The sequence below is a fragment of the Limulus polyphemus genome, unplaced genomic scaffold (assembly GCF_000517525.1).
Source record: "Limulus polyphemus unplaced genomic scaffold, Limulus_polyphemus-2.1.2 Scaffold2190, whole genome shotgun sequence".
Taxonomy (NCBI): domain Eukaryota; kingdom Metazoa; phylum Arthropoda; class Merostomata; order Xiphosura; family Limulidae; genus Limulus; species Limulus polyphemus.
Genome location: NW_013667800.1, coordinates 138,000 through 155,859, shown reverse-complemented (window position 1 = coordinate 155,859; position 17,860 = coordinate 138,000). Strand labels below are relative to the sequence as shown.

At 34.8% G+C, this 17,860-nt stretch overlaps 1 protein-coding gene across 2 annotated transcripts in view; it reads right to left on the bottom strand.

Annotated features, from left to right (window-relative positions):
• The window catches only part of LOC106466219 (putative inhibitor of apoptosis), a 63,133-nt gene that overhangs the window by 40,300 nt on the left and 4,973 nt on the right, over positions 1-17,860 (bottom strand). For both annotated transcript variants that reach the window (XM_022394184.1, XM_013926468.2), the window contains exon 2: positions 6,454-7,731. In XM_022394184.1, the coding sequence (XP_022249892.1) occupies positions 6,454-7,675 (1,222 nt within the window). In that variant the 5' untranslated portion in view covers positions 7,676-7,731. The remainder of the gene's footprint in view (positions 1-6,453; positions 7,732-17,860) is intronic.

Genomic DNA, 17,860 nt, shown 5'->3' with positions numbered 1-17,860 from the left:
ATAACTTACTACACCAATACCACAGAATTCTACTATAATTTATTAAATTTAGTAACTAAGCTGTATTTGGGTCTAAAAAATTATGAAATTTCAAGCAGACTAAAGACCCAACCTACCTCATAGAAATCTTGATGTAAAAGAAAGAAATGATGCTAGGTACATTACAAAGTCTTAGAAAATAACTAGGGGGACATTCTGAACTTCAGATTTGTTATTCATGTCATATATAGAAGTAAGTGTTTATAAGGGAGCATTTCCAAAAATGGAAGGTTGTGGGTGGGGTGCCACTATGTTTGATTTATAATGTGAGCAATATTTTATATTCTAGCTTGTCAGTATCTATAACTTGAGTTTCTAATTCGTATGAAACTATAGATTTAATATTTTGACTTCACAAACATCTAATTTGAACCAGTGCTGCATTCAACATACTACGTTCTGTGTTTTTTAATATTTACTTCTAAGCTAACAAATTGAGTAATGTATAGTTCTATAACTTGAATTATAATCCACAGTTTGATACCAAACTTATTGACATAAATTCATGAAATAGTAGTTCAATAAAATTTTGAGTCAACAAACGAGATGACAAGGCAATTCAACTGTAAGCATTATATTTCTTGTTTTTCATGAATGTTTTTTATTTATTGTTATAAAGTAATAAAAAAAGAAAAAATTAGAAACTTATTAGGTTAAATAATGAAAAAAAAAAACTTCAAGAGGTATGCTTGCAAGCAACTCGTGCTTTTGTCATTCAACACTGGGGTAGAGAAAATAAATAAAATGTGGATTTACAAAAAATTTTATATTTATTTAGGTTTTAGGAGTTATGCAAATAAAATATGAACTTGTTCAGGTGAAAAAAAGTATTTTAAATCTTAACATAATAATCACTTTACACATGGAACAGTCAACAATCTGACTTCATATATTTACTGGCAAAATCATTAGTAAATACACTTATAAATCTGATTTTTTTGTTTATAAACAATAATGTTTATTGAAAGCTTATTCAATTTCATAAAGGTACATAAAACATGTTAAAAATTATATTATGGAACCTGATGGTTACTTTGTGGTTACAAGGTCAGTCACATTGACCAACACCATAAGAAAAAGAGTTAATGTATATTAAAAAATATATATATTTGCTTCCTAAGCCTATTACACACACACATCTATCACTATACATAATATCCAAATGATCCTACAAATCCTGGTGAAAATGTGATGAAAACTGTAAGAGTATAATTCGAACAAATTTTAAGTAAATAGACATACAACACAGAAGTGAGATAAGGATCAACAGAAATAGCTTTTTAATGATAGTTTAAAATTAATATAAAATCCAAATGTTCATGTCGGAGCACCATAATTTTGCTTAAAATATTTTGCTCAACAAAGTTTATCTTTTAATAAAATGCTAATATTTGAAATAACTTACAAGACTACATTGTAGGCAGTACACAAAGGTAATAGCATTATCTAACTTTCTTCTAAGTGGTTTATCACTTTTTCCCATATAATTAAATGCAAGGTGGGCAAATTCATATTATTAATTTAAGTGGGCAGTTTAATCAGTGATACATGTCAATTTTATAACTATAACTGCTGTTTTCTCAATGAGTAGAAAGGTAGGTGTTACTCTGTCAAGGAGAAATCATTAGCAGTGACTGTACATGTAAAACTCTCCATAAACAGTTGAAGATCGGTGAAGAGGAATTGACAGTGGTGGCAGAAGAGAAGCAAGAGCATCAAAAGGAACAGGCAGCCAACAGACCAGCGTCAACGCACATATGTGACCTCTGCAACCGGGACTGTCACTTTCATGTCGGTCTCCTTAGTCACAAGAGACGCTGCTCTACATGAGCGATCAACATGAGCTAATAATGGAACGGATGCTCATCCATGGTCAAACCTGGCCAAAGGAGGCCTACCAACATGTAAATTAGTCAAAGGTACAATTTTAAATATTCAAACTAGAAAAAAATAAAACATTTTCTACAGCATGCTTTTAAAGAATGTATACTTGAGTACTGTATATACATTGTATCTGCAGTAGGTTTGATGTCATTAAATTGTTCTGTATGTGTATATTTACATAGAAATTTCATTACAATGAAGCTACTTTACAACACAGATAAGATAGCAGTCCTAAAACTTGCATTTTAATGAACAAACACTGTGCTTAACAGACGAGAAAAAATCCATTTTTTCAATTTTTTCCATTCAATCAGTATACTGTTTAATTCCATAGTTTTTAAGGATTTTGATGTCTTGTCAAACAATATGTTTGGGGCAAAAACAAAAGTCACTTTTGAACAAATTCTAAGTCATAAAGATGGAAATAATTAGAAACAAGGATAAGGAATATTCCTATGGGAACTACAGGGCCCAATCACTGTTAGGAGAATGTTTCTGACACAGTTTCACCACCTCCAGTAGCTTGTACCTTCAAAAGATAAGAAAGAAAAAAGAAAAAAAACAAGTACTTGATATGTTTTTTTTATACTATCTTCAGTAAAGGAAATGATGAAATGTTATATATCAGATCATATGACATGTTTTTAGTAATTCTCTGTCAACAGTGTATTTTAAGCATCACTGAAGTTATGCATTTTTATTAAGCAGTTTTCAGACTGGTTGCTATTTGCTATATGACAATTTTTTTAAAGATTTTTTGCAGTGTGACTAGCAGTTTAGTCAAAATGTGGTCATTGTGAAAATAGTCATTTGGGACCCACTCTTACCTGTGCTGCACTTTATAAACTTAAGCAATTACCTTTTCCTTATAGTTTCTGATACTTCTATTTCGACTACCATTGCTTATAGACTATGACAGCCAGTCAAAGAAACAGTCTTGGATAACTGTTTCTGCTAAATAGATACCTGTTTACATGAGTTGATGTTATTACTTAGTGTTGGTTGATCATTGAAAATGTTAAGGCTTTCTTTAATAGTAAATTTAAAATTTATTGTTCCAGTCAAGGATTTTAAAATTTTAAAGCAGGATGAGTTGGCTATTATTCTCACTATGCAATCAGATACAAGACTCGGGTGGATTTGTTAGTTTATATCTACTACCAGCTGAAGTTCCCATATGTTCACGTACGTGTATTTGTAGGTGATGTATAGTTTCATCAAAATAAGTAGTTTCACAGCTACCACAAGTACAGTTATAAATTACACAAACACAGAAGGTTGGGGAGTATTAAGTTTTCAGCTAGTTTTGAATTATTAAATGTTGGCTTAGTTTGCAGGTAATATGACTTAATTATTCTTTCAATTTGAGATTTGAGTTTAAAAGTTTGTTTGCTCGTGAAAGGAGTGATAAGAACTAACAAGTATCTCGGGCAGTTTGTGGCTTCTTGGTGGGTTCTATTTTATTTGTTAAAAAAATGTTCATGTGATAGTTTAAGAAATTATGTTATGAATTTTGGAAATTTCAGTGTGGAGACATAATTAGTCAGAAAAGATATTATATGTTCTCTTTAGGAGATTTAAAACAGGACCATTTGATAGAATGTGGTATGAAACTGTAGAAACCAATATAAGATCATTAATCAACCTTAGTTTTTAACCAATTATATAATGAGAACAGCAGCCATCCCATCTTTCTTGAAAACTTTAAAATTCTCAACTCTGGAACATCAGATTACATATTTTTAATTAAATAAAGCCTTTACATTTTAACAATCATCTCATACTAAATAACAACCACAATTCATCTCTTCTATAATTAATCTAATAATTTCCCAATTTCAACTTGTTTTATTTTTAAAGATGCAGTGGTTTATACTTATATTTTAGCCATTCTTTATAACTTTTTCTCTTAATGATATTATTAAACATATATATTCTTCCTTAATAGCTATTGTTGCTTTTTGTAGTTATAATATTGTAAATTAACTTTTTGAAGTTTTACTGCTGATGATGGAATTTAAAATGATATTCTTGGAAAGTATTGTTGTTTTACAGCTCCAAGCAGCATGACTCACTGGGAAAAAAACCAGTGTAACTCAAACCTTTCTTTATACTGGTACAGCAAAAAAATAACCTTTCTACAGTTGAAGTTTCAAAAATGAAAAAAAAAGCTAACACTATTCAGTTTTCAAAGCACTAAAATACAAGTGATGGTAGCTTAATAAAACTCTGAAAGCATATAAAATATTAAGCCCAATTAAACATATATTAATTCAACACAAGCTCTTTCAGAAAGCAATCTCTGTATACTTTTTTTAATTTGAGAATTTTCTTCTTTTAGGTTTTTACTCTTTATTTTTAGCTTTTATTTTAGTGATCATGTATGGTGATGACTCATTCAGAATGATGTGTGGAATTTGGTCTCCTTATTCTAGGAAAGACTTAAGTATGCTAAAAATTATGAGTTATAATTTGAGAAATTTAAACTGTGAAGAAAAGGACTGGAATTTCTAAAAGAATAAAAAAAGAGGTAATACAGATATTATAATTTTCTTTATAGTTTAGATACTACTTATAGAAGGTCTGGTTGAGTGTGGAAAGATGGTGTAATAAAATGGAACTTGGGTTTTATGGGCAATAGTAGCTATTGAATCAAAGATCCAAGGAGCTTTTTCAGCAGAATCACATGTACTTCTGTGTACATTACAAACTGGTGGAATGGTTTGCTTAATCATGTAGTGTTCTGTTATAATAAATTTATTTATAACTGCTGTTGGATATGCTAATGATTGCAAAAAAAGTACATTTAGTGTGGGTTGATTGCTTTGTTTTATTTTTTCAATTTTTCAGACGGGTGAACTCAAAGTGCTGAATGACCTTTCATCACCTTATGTCCTATGTTGTTAACTGTATACCTCAGGCATTTTCAACAATATATCCTTTTAAGGCTTTATTTTTTGTCCTTTAACCCATTCACTGTATATTTCCCAGTGCTCCCACCCCCCTCACATTGTGACTGGGACAAATGTTACCCATTGTCGATGTTGTTTAAGCCGTCCTCTACAAAGTCCAGATTCATCATCTTGACTATCATCATTAGATGGACAGCTAGGATCCTCTTGTCTTATTGTCTCTTCATCATCACACATTTGAAAATCACTTAACTCACTTTCACTATCTTCTAAACTATCTGAGTCAAGCATATTTACATAGTAATTAGGGTTACTACTTGCCACTCTAGCATTGCAGGCATGGTCAGCACGCAGTTGTTATACTTTCCACTTAGGCATCTTGTTGATTACTGAAGAGTTGAGTGGGAAACATTGAAGGAAACTATATATCAACATTAGGTGGGATGCCAATAAATACTTTCCAACTCATTTTACTCCCATATGTCATGCACAGCAATTTTGAATGACAATGGGAAACATTTGTCTCAGTTGCAGTGTGAGGGAGTGGGAGCACTGGAAAATATGTTCCAGCCACAATAAAATGGTTAAAATATCCCCCCCCCCCACTTCTATTCTCTTCTTGCTCCACACCTAAAATCAATGCAGTACTCAGTTACTGGATGTAGCAGATATAGTAATTTACATAATACATTTTCTCTGCTTTCACTCACGAGTTCTTAGAAATATCCATCACACGTTAAGGCACATTACATATAACATGCACACTTTCATACTGGCAGGGTAAGCTACCAAATCAATCCATCACATCAGTGAAAATTACAAACACTGCTTTTTTCATCCACATGTTACCACCAATAAAAATTCATCTTCAATAACCTGTCAAGGGTTTTTATTTTACTATAAATCTTATTAATGTATTTCAGAAAAACTATAAACTAGAAAGTTATACATTCTAAATTACAGCTTGATTGGTTTAAAATTTTCCAATTAATAATAATAATAATCATATATATACAACATTTTTCTATTTATATATACACATGTTTCTGGCTTGAAAATAAAATACAAACAGTTGTCTTAAAGTGATTTATCTCCAAAAGTATAATCATGTGTGTGTTGTGTATACTGATGTGATGTGTGGATGCTGTTCAAAGGTGCAGCACATGTATGTCCACAAACATGATCTGGTTGTACTCTCCATAGTGTTCATCTCATTCTGCATACTTTCAACTAGATCTTGAACAACTTTACAGTGCTTTATTTTTTCTACTCTTTCAGTACACAAGTGTAATAATACAAAAACTTTAAGCTGAAGGAAGAAAATGTTATGCTGCAGAAGAAATGTAAAAGATTGTTATTAACATTCTAATAATTAATTTTATAAAAAGATGAAAATAAATTTCTAAGTTAGAATTTGTTTCATGATTTAAGAAGTGTTATTCAAAACATTACTTCTGCTATTCACATTTAATTCTACACCATAAGAAAACAAATACTAAAGCAACAAGGTTTCAAATTCAATTATATATGCCCTGATATCATATAAAACTAAAGAATTAAAAATAAAATACCAAGAAAAACTACTATATGTAGATGAAAAATGGAAACACGCACTCACCAACATAAAAGAAACCTGCTTCTGCTAAAACTTTAGGTTGCACAATGGCATCTTCTGGCCACATGGCAAATGATCTCAATCTTGCTGATAAACTTGCCTGAGACAGATGTTTAGGTCCCCTATGAACACTTATACCAAGCTTTTCTAGTTTAAGATGTTTCTGTTTCACATTTAAAAGTTTAGGATCCACCACATCTTGTAAACCTTCACTCATGCTTGCTTTGTAGTTTCCACATACATCTTGTCCATTTGAAGAATAAGAAGACCTAGAGTTTGAAATCCTTTTATCTTGACACCCCTTTTCAAACACAAATGAACAACATGGAAAATGACGAACATGCTCTTTCAGAGGATCATCTCCTTCTTCCCAACTAGACACAATGCCTTGACAAAATGGACATTGTACTTTATCACTAATTCCTACGTAAAAAAATCCTGCATTTGCCAAATCTTCAGGCTTTATAAATGATAATGGCCAACCATTCTGAAATGTTTCCAGCCTTTTGCTCTCAACTTTCATATCCTTTAAGGAGAAAGAAGCATTTAGATTTAATGTGCAATTACTTACACTTTGAGAGCTATTTAAATCTGATACATTTGGATGGTCATTTTGTTGTGAAACATGACAAAATCTATTCTGTTGTGAAATATGATTTACGCAATTTTTATATGGATCATACTGATGACCATTTTGAAGAGAAACATCATTTACAACTATCTGCTGCAGTCCACCATTTGGTTTGGAAACATGAATTCCATTTTTTAGTTTGAGTTGTTCAATGTGTTTTTCTTTGGAAGAAATACATACTGATACTCCAGAGGATTCTATGTTCCCAGGCTCATTTTGGTAGTATTTGGGTTGGGTCTTTGAGGCAGACAAATCAGAACTACGAGTTTGTTGACTACTGAGCAGAGAGAAATTTGCTGAAGTGCATAATACAAACGTACAGCATGGAGAAGCCTGATGATGTTTTGAAGCAGGTGAGTCACTGAAGTCCCAGTGTTTCAAATGTAGTCCACAACTAAAACAAACAACTTCATCCTCACGACCTGAGTAATAAAATCCTGCTTTTGCTAAAGAGAATTTATCTACTGGTGAATTGTCTGGCCAGATGTCAAAGGTATCAAGACGATCTTGTTCATGGCTAAAGTATTTTCCACCATATCCTTTATTCAACACAGGTGCATCAACTATGTCAGTTTGAAATTGAACAGATGTCATTGCTTTTGTTTGCCAATAACTTCTTTGAGAAAGGTATTCCCAAGGTTTCTTGAAAGCTATTTTGAAATAAGAAATAATGATTTCAATATAAGCAATATAATGCAAATTAACACAAACAATACAAGTTGTACAAATTAGTGTTTGACTTACAAAATGTTTTTCTTAATCAAATAAGCAGGAAACTAGCCCACATAAAGAAAATATTCTACACTAACAATGTTGGTGCCAGGGTTCGTGGCATCACTGCAGTGGCTACTCTACCTCATTGCTAAAGCACTTATCTAGAGCCCATAAATGTTTTTCTCAGCTTAGGAATGTAGTGGTCCTGCAATAGGTGTGCCCACTTCTGGTTGCACTTCCACAAGGTGGTTACATACTCACCTACTGAACATCTAATAGCCAGCTCCCAATGTTTAGCAGTCCACTGGGACTCCTTTTGCCTATGGGCTGAAGATGATGTTGGAGACATCCTGAGTCTTTGGGCCACCTGCAGGCTTGGCTTTGGCAGTGGTATTGAGACAGCTGTCTCCTACTTCATTCCTACTGACCATTTCACAGTCAATGGGGACTACACATCTTGAGGCCTTAGGGCTAGTACAAATACCAACACAGTGAGGTCCTGCATCATTTGCATCTGCAAGTAATACATCTTCAATCATGGGCTCAGTACACTGAACATCAGGTCAACACTAGGAGTCCTAAGATTGGTTACATAAGAAATCTCATCACCAAACAAAGTCTTGGACATATTAATGTTTAACTTCCTCATATTGCAGCATAAGAAGAAATGTGAAGCTTCAGCACAAAAGAATAAAACAACACTAATAGCTCACTGAAGAACAATATAGCCAAAATGGTCAACAATTTGATCTTAAATAGTAAAAGTTTGGAATAAAAATGCAAATTCAGATAAAATCCAATTGGTCAGAAGGTCAGTTAGATGTTTAGGTTGAATAGGGTCATAAAAGCCCAATTACAACCATTACTCCCCTCTAAAAACTACCTCCAGATGCAAGTAATCAACAGATTACCATGGTTGGGCAGCATTTCTGTAAGTCTGACACATGTTCATGCTCTAATCACCCATAGACATGTATTTCTAGCACCTGTGAACTCAGTACACAGGCTTCACTGGGTCTCAATTTAACCATTAACTCAAAAGCCATAGTCATGTTAGCATTTCTGTGTTAACAGAAAACACATCTTACTTTCAACTCAGATTCCTTCATTCCACTAGTCTGGTTGTTACATAAACCAAACCCAGATTAAGTAGAAAAAAAATGGGGTTAGGACAGCAAAATTGGTTCATACACACAAGTTTGCTTGGGTTAGGTGATGCCAACCCATACATTTGATTGTTAGAATCCACTAACATTTATGCTGTATTTATGCTTTATGGGCTTTCTTCCACTTACAATTCTAATTATAGCTTTGGTGTGATTTAAAACATTTCACCACATAGGTGTTATTTTCCACCTCGACTTAGTATATTCACTACCTGAATTTTTATGCATCTTGTACTGAAACAATTTAAAGAAAATATTTAGAAAACTGTGTGCTTTACTAAATATTTCAGTCTGCATTACTGAAAATATTTATTACAATCAAGTTTGTATTTATTATGATATCTGAGCTACTGTCTGTGAATTTTAGTTACTACCAATAATTAGACCCACTCATGAATATTTCAATTCAATACAATGCATTACAATAACCAAAACACCAAACTGTTTTCTCTAAGATGTATTAAGAGTTTCTTCATTATTCTTATCCTTCCATGAATTTTCACTACCTGCCAAATATTTCAAAATCAAAATTGAAACATTCTTCCACCGGCATTAATGAAAATAATAGGTGCATTTTAACTTCAAATAATACATTCTAAGTCAGTAATCACAGCTAACCTCATATCACAAAATCTTAACATCCAGATCAAATCCTTTATACCCATTCTTATGTGGCTTAATAGTTGTGTTTTTTGTGTAACTGAACAATTTATGTTATTCAACATTCATGAATGACTTCATATAATGTTCCTCCACACATGTGGGACCACACCCATTTATTTGTACATATATACTGTTATATATGCGTCTTTATTAAACGTTATCACATAAACCAATAGCTTACAACAAACCACCTTTGGCTCTCACACAAACTACTCCATAACTATCTTGAGTTACTTTCTGAAACTACTACTCAGTAGCCATGGTTTATAAGCTGTCAAACTGAATAATTAATTTCTTTTGAGACATCATAAAATAAGTAATCACAGACAAAATTCAGCTGAACTGAAACTTTCCAGCTAAAACTCTCACAGCTCAGAATTAATATTTGTGCTGTTAATATATAAATGTGTATTTTTACACACACACATATATATATATATATATAAATCACTACACACATTGATGAAACAAAACTCCCTCACTGTACATGGAGAAAGTACACACCCTTAAACTGCACAAGAATAGATCTAGTAAGGACAACACAGTATTTTCTATAGAACTCAACATTCAGCTAGATAAGGTGAGTGATTCTCAGCTTTTGCCTCAGAAAATCACTCAACAGCTTGGAATGCAAGGGTAAAAAAGCCCTTTTTGTTGGGTCTTCAAACTTCTAGGCCATCATTTTGTCATGCAAATTAGTAATGATCTATATATTACACCTAATAAAATCAGCTGCCCAGGCTGTGTCAATTGAGCAGCTATCACCCGACATCCTACAGATATCTCTTACAGTGAAACTCTGCTCAATAGCTTATAAAGTAAGGTTCACAAAGTCTTTTGGTCTTGTTAATCTTGTGATCAACAAACTGTCCTAACTTCAAGTAATCAAGTTGTAACCATACACTAATGTATGTAAATTTTATCTTACAACAGCTCAAAAAGCAATGACTGCAACATCCTTTCAACTGAGTTTTTAAACTCGTACCTATCGTCATCAGTATTGTAAAGTGTTAATTCACTAGTCATTATATCTACTAGCTTTAGTTTCCAAATTATCATGGCAATCAATTGAAAATCACAAAATGTAGTAAATACATCGTATGGTGAACATCACTTCATGGTAATTAACTGGAAATCATAAAATGTTTTTCATACATTGTATGGGGACATCGATTTGGTAGCTTGGAATGCAAGAATTGCTACTTGCTTTGAGTTAATGATCAGTTTATATCCTACCTCTCTTACTCAAACTTAATTCCAGCCATACTTATTGGGAGATCATTGTAAGCAGGTCTGTAGACTGCCAGAACCTGTTTCTCACCTCTATATCAAACACTTCCATGTCCAACTCATCCTAAAAAGCCAGGTATGTTTTAACTCTTTCCTCCTCATTTTCAGAGTCACAGTAGTATAAAGCAGTTTTCATACTCATTTGATAATTACTTCCTTTTCTGACTCTTGGTAAGCCAGTTCACCAGAGGTTTATAAGTCATATAACCAACACAGGTGGTCAGCATGTTCTACACACTTTTGCGCACCTTTTGACTGCTATAACTTGTATGTCAAAGGAACGATTCATTGGAACACAAGGTTAGGTCCTGTCTAGCTAGTTCCAAGAGGCTTCCATGCTGACGTCACATCCAGTCACCACCTTGGTACATTTGTTCCTTCAATGACTTATTGTATCACCTCAAGAGGTATTATGGCCTTTCCTAATTGTTCACATGCATGTGAACTAACACAGATGTTAACCACCCTTCATATTCTTGTAGGCACTGTAGAATATCCACTCTAAGTAGTGGATCATACAATGTGTATACAGGAGCAAAACATTTATTGGCCAAACATGATCACATTCTGTGAACAACCTGCGAGTTCCTTTCAACTGCCTGGTATACCAACAAGATACAAGTTTAGTGTTTGTCCAAGCTGGTTTCATTTGAGGATAACAAATTTAGAAAGTGTACACTTGACAATTTGTATCAACCACTCCACTAAATGATCAATATGGGGGGTGATATGGCAAGATTTGCATTTTCATTATACAATATACTTCACACAAGAATCAGCTGTTAACATTAGCTCCCTGATTCACGTACATCTCATGTTGCTCTGAAACTGGTCATCTAGTGCTTTATCAGCCCATCAGACTCTGTGGTTTTATCAACCTACAGATAAGCCTAGACTCATTTCATGAAGTTGCCAATGGTTATGATATACAAAAGCAACTCAGCTTCATCTTTGGCAGTAGATAAGTGATATCCAAGAATATTCTCTGAAGAAGATAACAACAACCATTTTCTGGAGTTTATCCTGTTCAAGCTGGCTTTTTCTATGAGTGGCACGCACTATAAAGCATTCACCCCAGCAGTGAACATTTCAACTTGAATGCAACCAGAAAAACTGCCTTCACACATTAGCACAAGTATCTTTAACATTTGGTGTCCTCCATTCTTTGTATTACACAGTATCAAGAATTTCATACCTCAAAACTTTGGGAACCACTAGCTTTAACATAGGTTGAGATCCACTGCCTGGTGGGTTTAAGTTACCATAGGTTATGTGCTTCCATGTTACACTCCTCAATCTGAGCTGGTCATGTTTTAATTTGCTCTAACCACCAGGCCATGTCAGGCCAACAAGACTCCAATCATAATAAACCAGAAATATTTCTTATGTACACGAGGATACTGTTCTTTCTTTTTCAACATCTAATCACTAGTTCACTGTCTGCAAAGGCAAAAGTGACTGATAAGCTCTATAACACTTTCATCAACAGGACATTGATGTCTTTTAGACACAGTCAAAATGTGACCTCTCCATCCACATCTAGTATATCTACATTGATCAGAATGAAGTTTTTGTCAAAAAGTCCAAGTGATAGTTTCACTTAGAGCACCTAATATCTTTAAAGATCTGTCAGTGTTCTGGCCACTCCTGCATCAACCAGGAACTCTTATCTTTCACCTCTGTTCTTTAACAGATGTATACAAAGACCCACCTAAACCTGAGAGAGCTGGGCTGACAAATACACTTCTTTGGTGAAAGTTGTTTTTTGCATTGCCCTAATTCAGTAGTAAGGCCCAATGTGGGCTCCTCTAGTCTTTCAGAGCTGTTGCAACAGTATTCACTGCCTGCTATTGATTTTCTGCACCTTTTTCACCATCTGTCAAAACCAATAACTTTATTTACCTCTCTGTTCATTAAGATATGGGCAGTTCACTTGAGTGACCCAATGTTTAACAAGGAAAGCAGATGTGAAAGTGGTCAAGCTTTCTGTGGTACCTCTCTTTTGAGCCTTGAACGTGGTCTGATAGATTGCTCTGTTTTTTCCACCATGACAAACAACTAGTGCAACTTGGTAATGACTATATTGAAATCTCATAGTTGCTCTTCAATCGAGTGCTCAGTCTGCTTCACCTTGCTCATTGGGAACAGTGATTATGGCCAGACCCTCTCACTCAGAATTTTCTGGCCACCACGCTGTAGGTACAACATCGTAGGTTGTGATATGCCTCTGTTCTAGCGTGGCAGAAAAACTAGGTGCACTTGGCATCTTGTCCACTGACTCTGCACAACTCCAGGTTTCTCCATGCTTGTCTTGGCAGTATATAATCCTGGCTCAGAGAGGATCATAACTAGCCTATGGTCAACTTACTTTCACATTTGGTACCTCCATTTTCAAATGGTGAGATGGCACCTGTTGAGGGATGACAACCACCAACAGCACCTCAAGTCTCTTGCTGGTGTTCTCATGCAACTTCAAACAGTTAGGGTTGGGTTTCTATAGCTGGCATATGTCTGGGAATCCTATACAGACCAACCCAATCTAATTCAAACTTGCCAGATGCCACATCACCATGATAATACTTAGTCACCTGGTTTCCCTCAAAGTGAGGTCATTCTTCAAAAAAATAGTATGGACAGCCATTCTAGGTGTACCAACTAGTAGTGGATCTTCTTCTCAAGTCATCTGCTGTAATGAGATAAAAATCATGGATCTTCATAACATTGGCAAGTCTGACATCCGGGAGAGGATTTCTCCTACACCTGACAAGTCCTGGCCTTTTAATTATTGCCTCCCTTCAACAATATCTCTGAGTCAATCAGATCTCATGTTCAAATCAGTTCAGCTTGCTTACACTCTGCCAAAGTTCCATCACATCCAAAAACATTATTTGGTGGTAACCCACAAGCAGCACAAAAGAGAAGTAGCTTGGAGTAATCAAAACTACAAATCAACTACTACTTTCACAAACCAACATTTTTGCACCAGTTCTGCCTTCATCAAGGTAAGTTGTGTTGTTCCAAGGTTAAATCAAGGTATACAGTTATCTTATTTTTGCAATAAAATGATATTTGTGAAAATATCATGTGGAAGGACAGATGCAATAATTTTTTGTAGGCAGTACAAAAGAGATAAGATACACTGTGAAATTTAATAAAACAACCTTTACTGATGGGAAAAAAATAAGAATAGTTTATCATATAATGGTAGAACTATTGCACAATGCTTAGTTAAATGGTAAAAATTCTCTTTATAATGAAAAAAATTAGACAAGAAAAATTTAAACCAACTACCTAGAAACATCTAAAGATCATTGGCAGCACTGAAGATACAAGAATATACTATCAGCAAGCTAAGCTTCTTGACAATTAAATACAGTGATAAGACTTGGCCCTCTCAACACAGAAATTAATTTGGTTGAAAGTACCAAAACTGCTCTCTCATTTCATATTCTCTCTACAGATTAATAATCACAAAATTGGATCACTACTATCCAGAAGTTGTAATTTTCTTATACAGTGTAGAATGAGCATGTTTATGAAGCAACTTATTGCAAGGTAATTAACCATCAAGTGATCTTGTGGAACACCCATATCTTGACGGTGAGTGTGTGAAGCCATGGACGAGAGAGCGCGAGTCAACATGGCTGACAGTGCAGACTTAGAGTTAAAGAATACCTGATCAGGCACCACTTGCAACATAGCAGGATTCATAAAATGAGAAATGAAACGGGCCCCTGAAAGGAAAAGTATTAATATAAATTAATCCAGTCAAAGAGGCAATGAATCACAAAAAATGGCTGCAGGAAGAAGACGAGAATGGATGATGCAGATGAGATGTCAGAGAAAATATAAGATGTGAAACTTGATGAGAAGAAACCAGGAACAAAGTACGGGGGGACAACATAATAGTGGAATAAGTCAATCAAAACAAAAGCCTAACCCAAGAGGAGAAGATGGAAAGAAAAAGATCTGAACAGAGGATATTATCATGGAATGAAAAAGCGCGAACAAGCACCAAGGACGGAAGCCATGTAGATGATACATCACTGAAGAGCACATACAGGACATAGAAGGCTATCTGGATCATGCTAAGGTTGAGGTGGGAAACAGTAGGAAGGGAAAGCAGCAAAAATGAGGAGGCACCAACACTGGAACAAGAGGGAAAGTGTAGGAGAGGAAAACATGAAGGTGGGGCTACATCGTCTATCAGTCTTAACCTCCGTTCACTAGTCTCACATTAAGAAATTAAAAAAAAAAATCAAAAGTAGAAACTTGGAGAGCGAGATGTGGGTGCTCTCACCCACAATGTCCCACATCTATATTACCCTTCACTGCCTGCAGTCAGTTGAGGGAAGTTGTACTGCTCTCCAAAGTAAAATAATAAAAAACAAAAAATAAAGATAAACAAAATAAGGTACTGCTACTTGGGGGTAAGTAAGGTAAATTTAACTCCTGAGGTTGGCATTCTATCCCCCACTGTAGTAAAACACTAATTAGTAGCACAGTAGACAAATTATACTAGTATACACATATATATATATATATACTCAAGATTTGGAATATTTTTACAATCTTCTGCAAATTGAAGAGAAATTGAACTCTTTTATTCATTCTATATTCTCCTGTAATACGTTTCCTTTGACATTCCTGAAATGACAAATTTCCCTTTTCACCTGATGCATATCTTTATTGTACGGATTCTTGTAATATTTTTCTGATAATCTCTTTGTCTTGTGCTTTTTTTTTTATCTTCTAGTACTTTTAACCAATTCACTTGATCTTCTATAATACATCAATTTCTCTATTTAGAAGTTAACCTAAACTTTTGAATTTTTAATATTTCTCTAATTTTTGTCTTTATTTTTATGGAGCAACTCTGCTCTGTTACTTGCAGCCAACCTTTTGCAACCTCTTGCTTTGAATATATAAAAAAATATATATATATTTAAAAATCTCCCACATCTGACAAACATCTCCATTTAATTCAGTGTTCCAGTTATTCAGAGTCAGTTTCTGCCTCATCCACTTAAAATTAACTCAAAATAGCATTATTCTTGTAATAAAGATGAAGAATGAAGACTTTTGACAAGTTACAAAACATTTTATTTTGAAGGTTCAAATGCTTTGGAACACACTTATTCTGAAAATAGTTATTACAAAGATGTTTATTAATTACAACTATAGTACCAAGAATCACTACTTTACTTAGTCATGTTTCTAAATTCCTTTCTTACTTAATTCTTAATACCCCAATATCAAGCTCACATCTTAACTTAAAGAAAATTATTCTTTACCATTCCTAGACATCAGGATTACCAAAGAAGGAAAACACTTTTCTACCTTTGTTTTTTCATAAAAGTACTTTTACTGGCCTTTATACCAATTTTAATGGTTTGATCTTCAATTTCTTCAAATGTAATTTAGTCATGTCACTGTTAAACAAAATTTTTAATCTTTGCTCAAATTATTCTATTTTACACTGAGAAATTACACTTCTGCAGAAACACCAGTTAAATAATGGCTATCTGACTGAGTTTCTAACAAATATTACCGTAGTTTCTTAAACAACAAATTCCAACCATCAGCCAATGTGAACTCTCAGCTTTCAGTTCCATGCTCTTACTGCTTGCAAGGTACTGTCGCTTTCGGGGTCGTGGTCTTCCATGACTACTCTTCTCCTCTTGGGTCGGGCTCCTATGCGAGCTCTTCATGGTTAATGGTCTCTAGCATGGGTTCCTTTGCAGGCTCTTATTACCCTTCCTCCCACCATAGTTGATGATCAGCATTGATGGTTGGACCAGCCCCATGCATTGTAAAGTGCCCTGCTTCCTCCTCCTCATCTGGATTTCCTTCTTTTCATGGATGTTTCCCTATAGGGATGGAGTGTGTGGGTCGATCACCAGGAACATTCTAGGTGTTGGTTTGTGACTGAGAAGTCTTCTCAACTTCACTCTGGTGCTTCTCACGGTTCATTGGGCCTTGGATCATTTCTTCCATCGGGCCAGACATCGTTTGGCCATGATTCATTCTGATAATTCCACTGTGGTTGCTTACCTCATTTGTTAGGATGGCACCCATTCTTGATCTCTATGATTTACACATTGGATCTTCTTTTCTGGACCCACATGCAGGATATCCACATCATGGCGTATCAGGTGCCAGGTGCTTTCCTTTTTGTCACAGATCATTCTTCCCATCTAGACAGATTCTATCCAATGGAGTGGTCTCTCAATCCTATGGTTCTTTAGTGGCTTTGCCTATAGTGAGGTTTTCCTCACATTGATGGATTTGTCACATCCCTCAACTACAAATTCCCTCTGTTTTGGTATCTGGTCCCTCACATGCTTACCCTGACTGTTGATTCTTTTAGTTAGGATTGGACCAATAATTTCCTATATGTTATCCTCCCATTTGACTCCTTCTCTAGGAGATTTAGATCTTCTATACTTCGTCATGTCAGGTCCTTCTGATTGTTCCTTAGTGGTCGGCTCTGTCACGGTTTCCACACCTCCAGTTCCACCTTACTCCTCTGTCTCCCTCCCTGCTTTAACAAACTCAGTCATTGGTGCTTCATCCCATTCTTTCACTTGGTTGTTATCCGATCCTTGGCACAGAGATTGGGATTATCTTGGATTGTCACTTCCATTCTGGCCTGTTTCATCAGCCCTTTCTCCATGGAAACTTATTTGATTCAATGGAATGTTTTCTGCCATTGGTCTTTGGGCCGGGGACTTGTGGCTATTTGGCCCACTGTTACCCGTGTTGTGGAATTCTTACTAGGCTTTTTGATCGGGGTTCCTTTGTCTCCTCAATTTCCGGTTATTGCATGTCTTTCTCGCACACCTCCACACCTTCCATTTTTCCTGTATTGTATGTATGTATCCATACATACATACACCCACACACACATATATATATATATATATATATATATATATATATATAC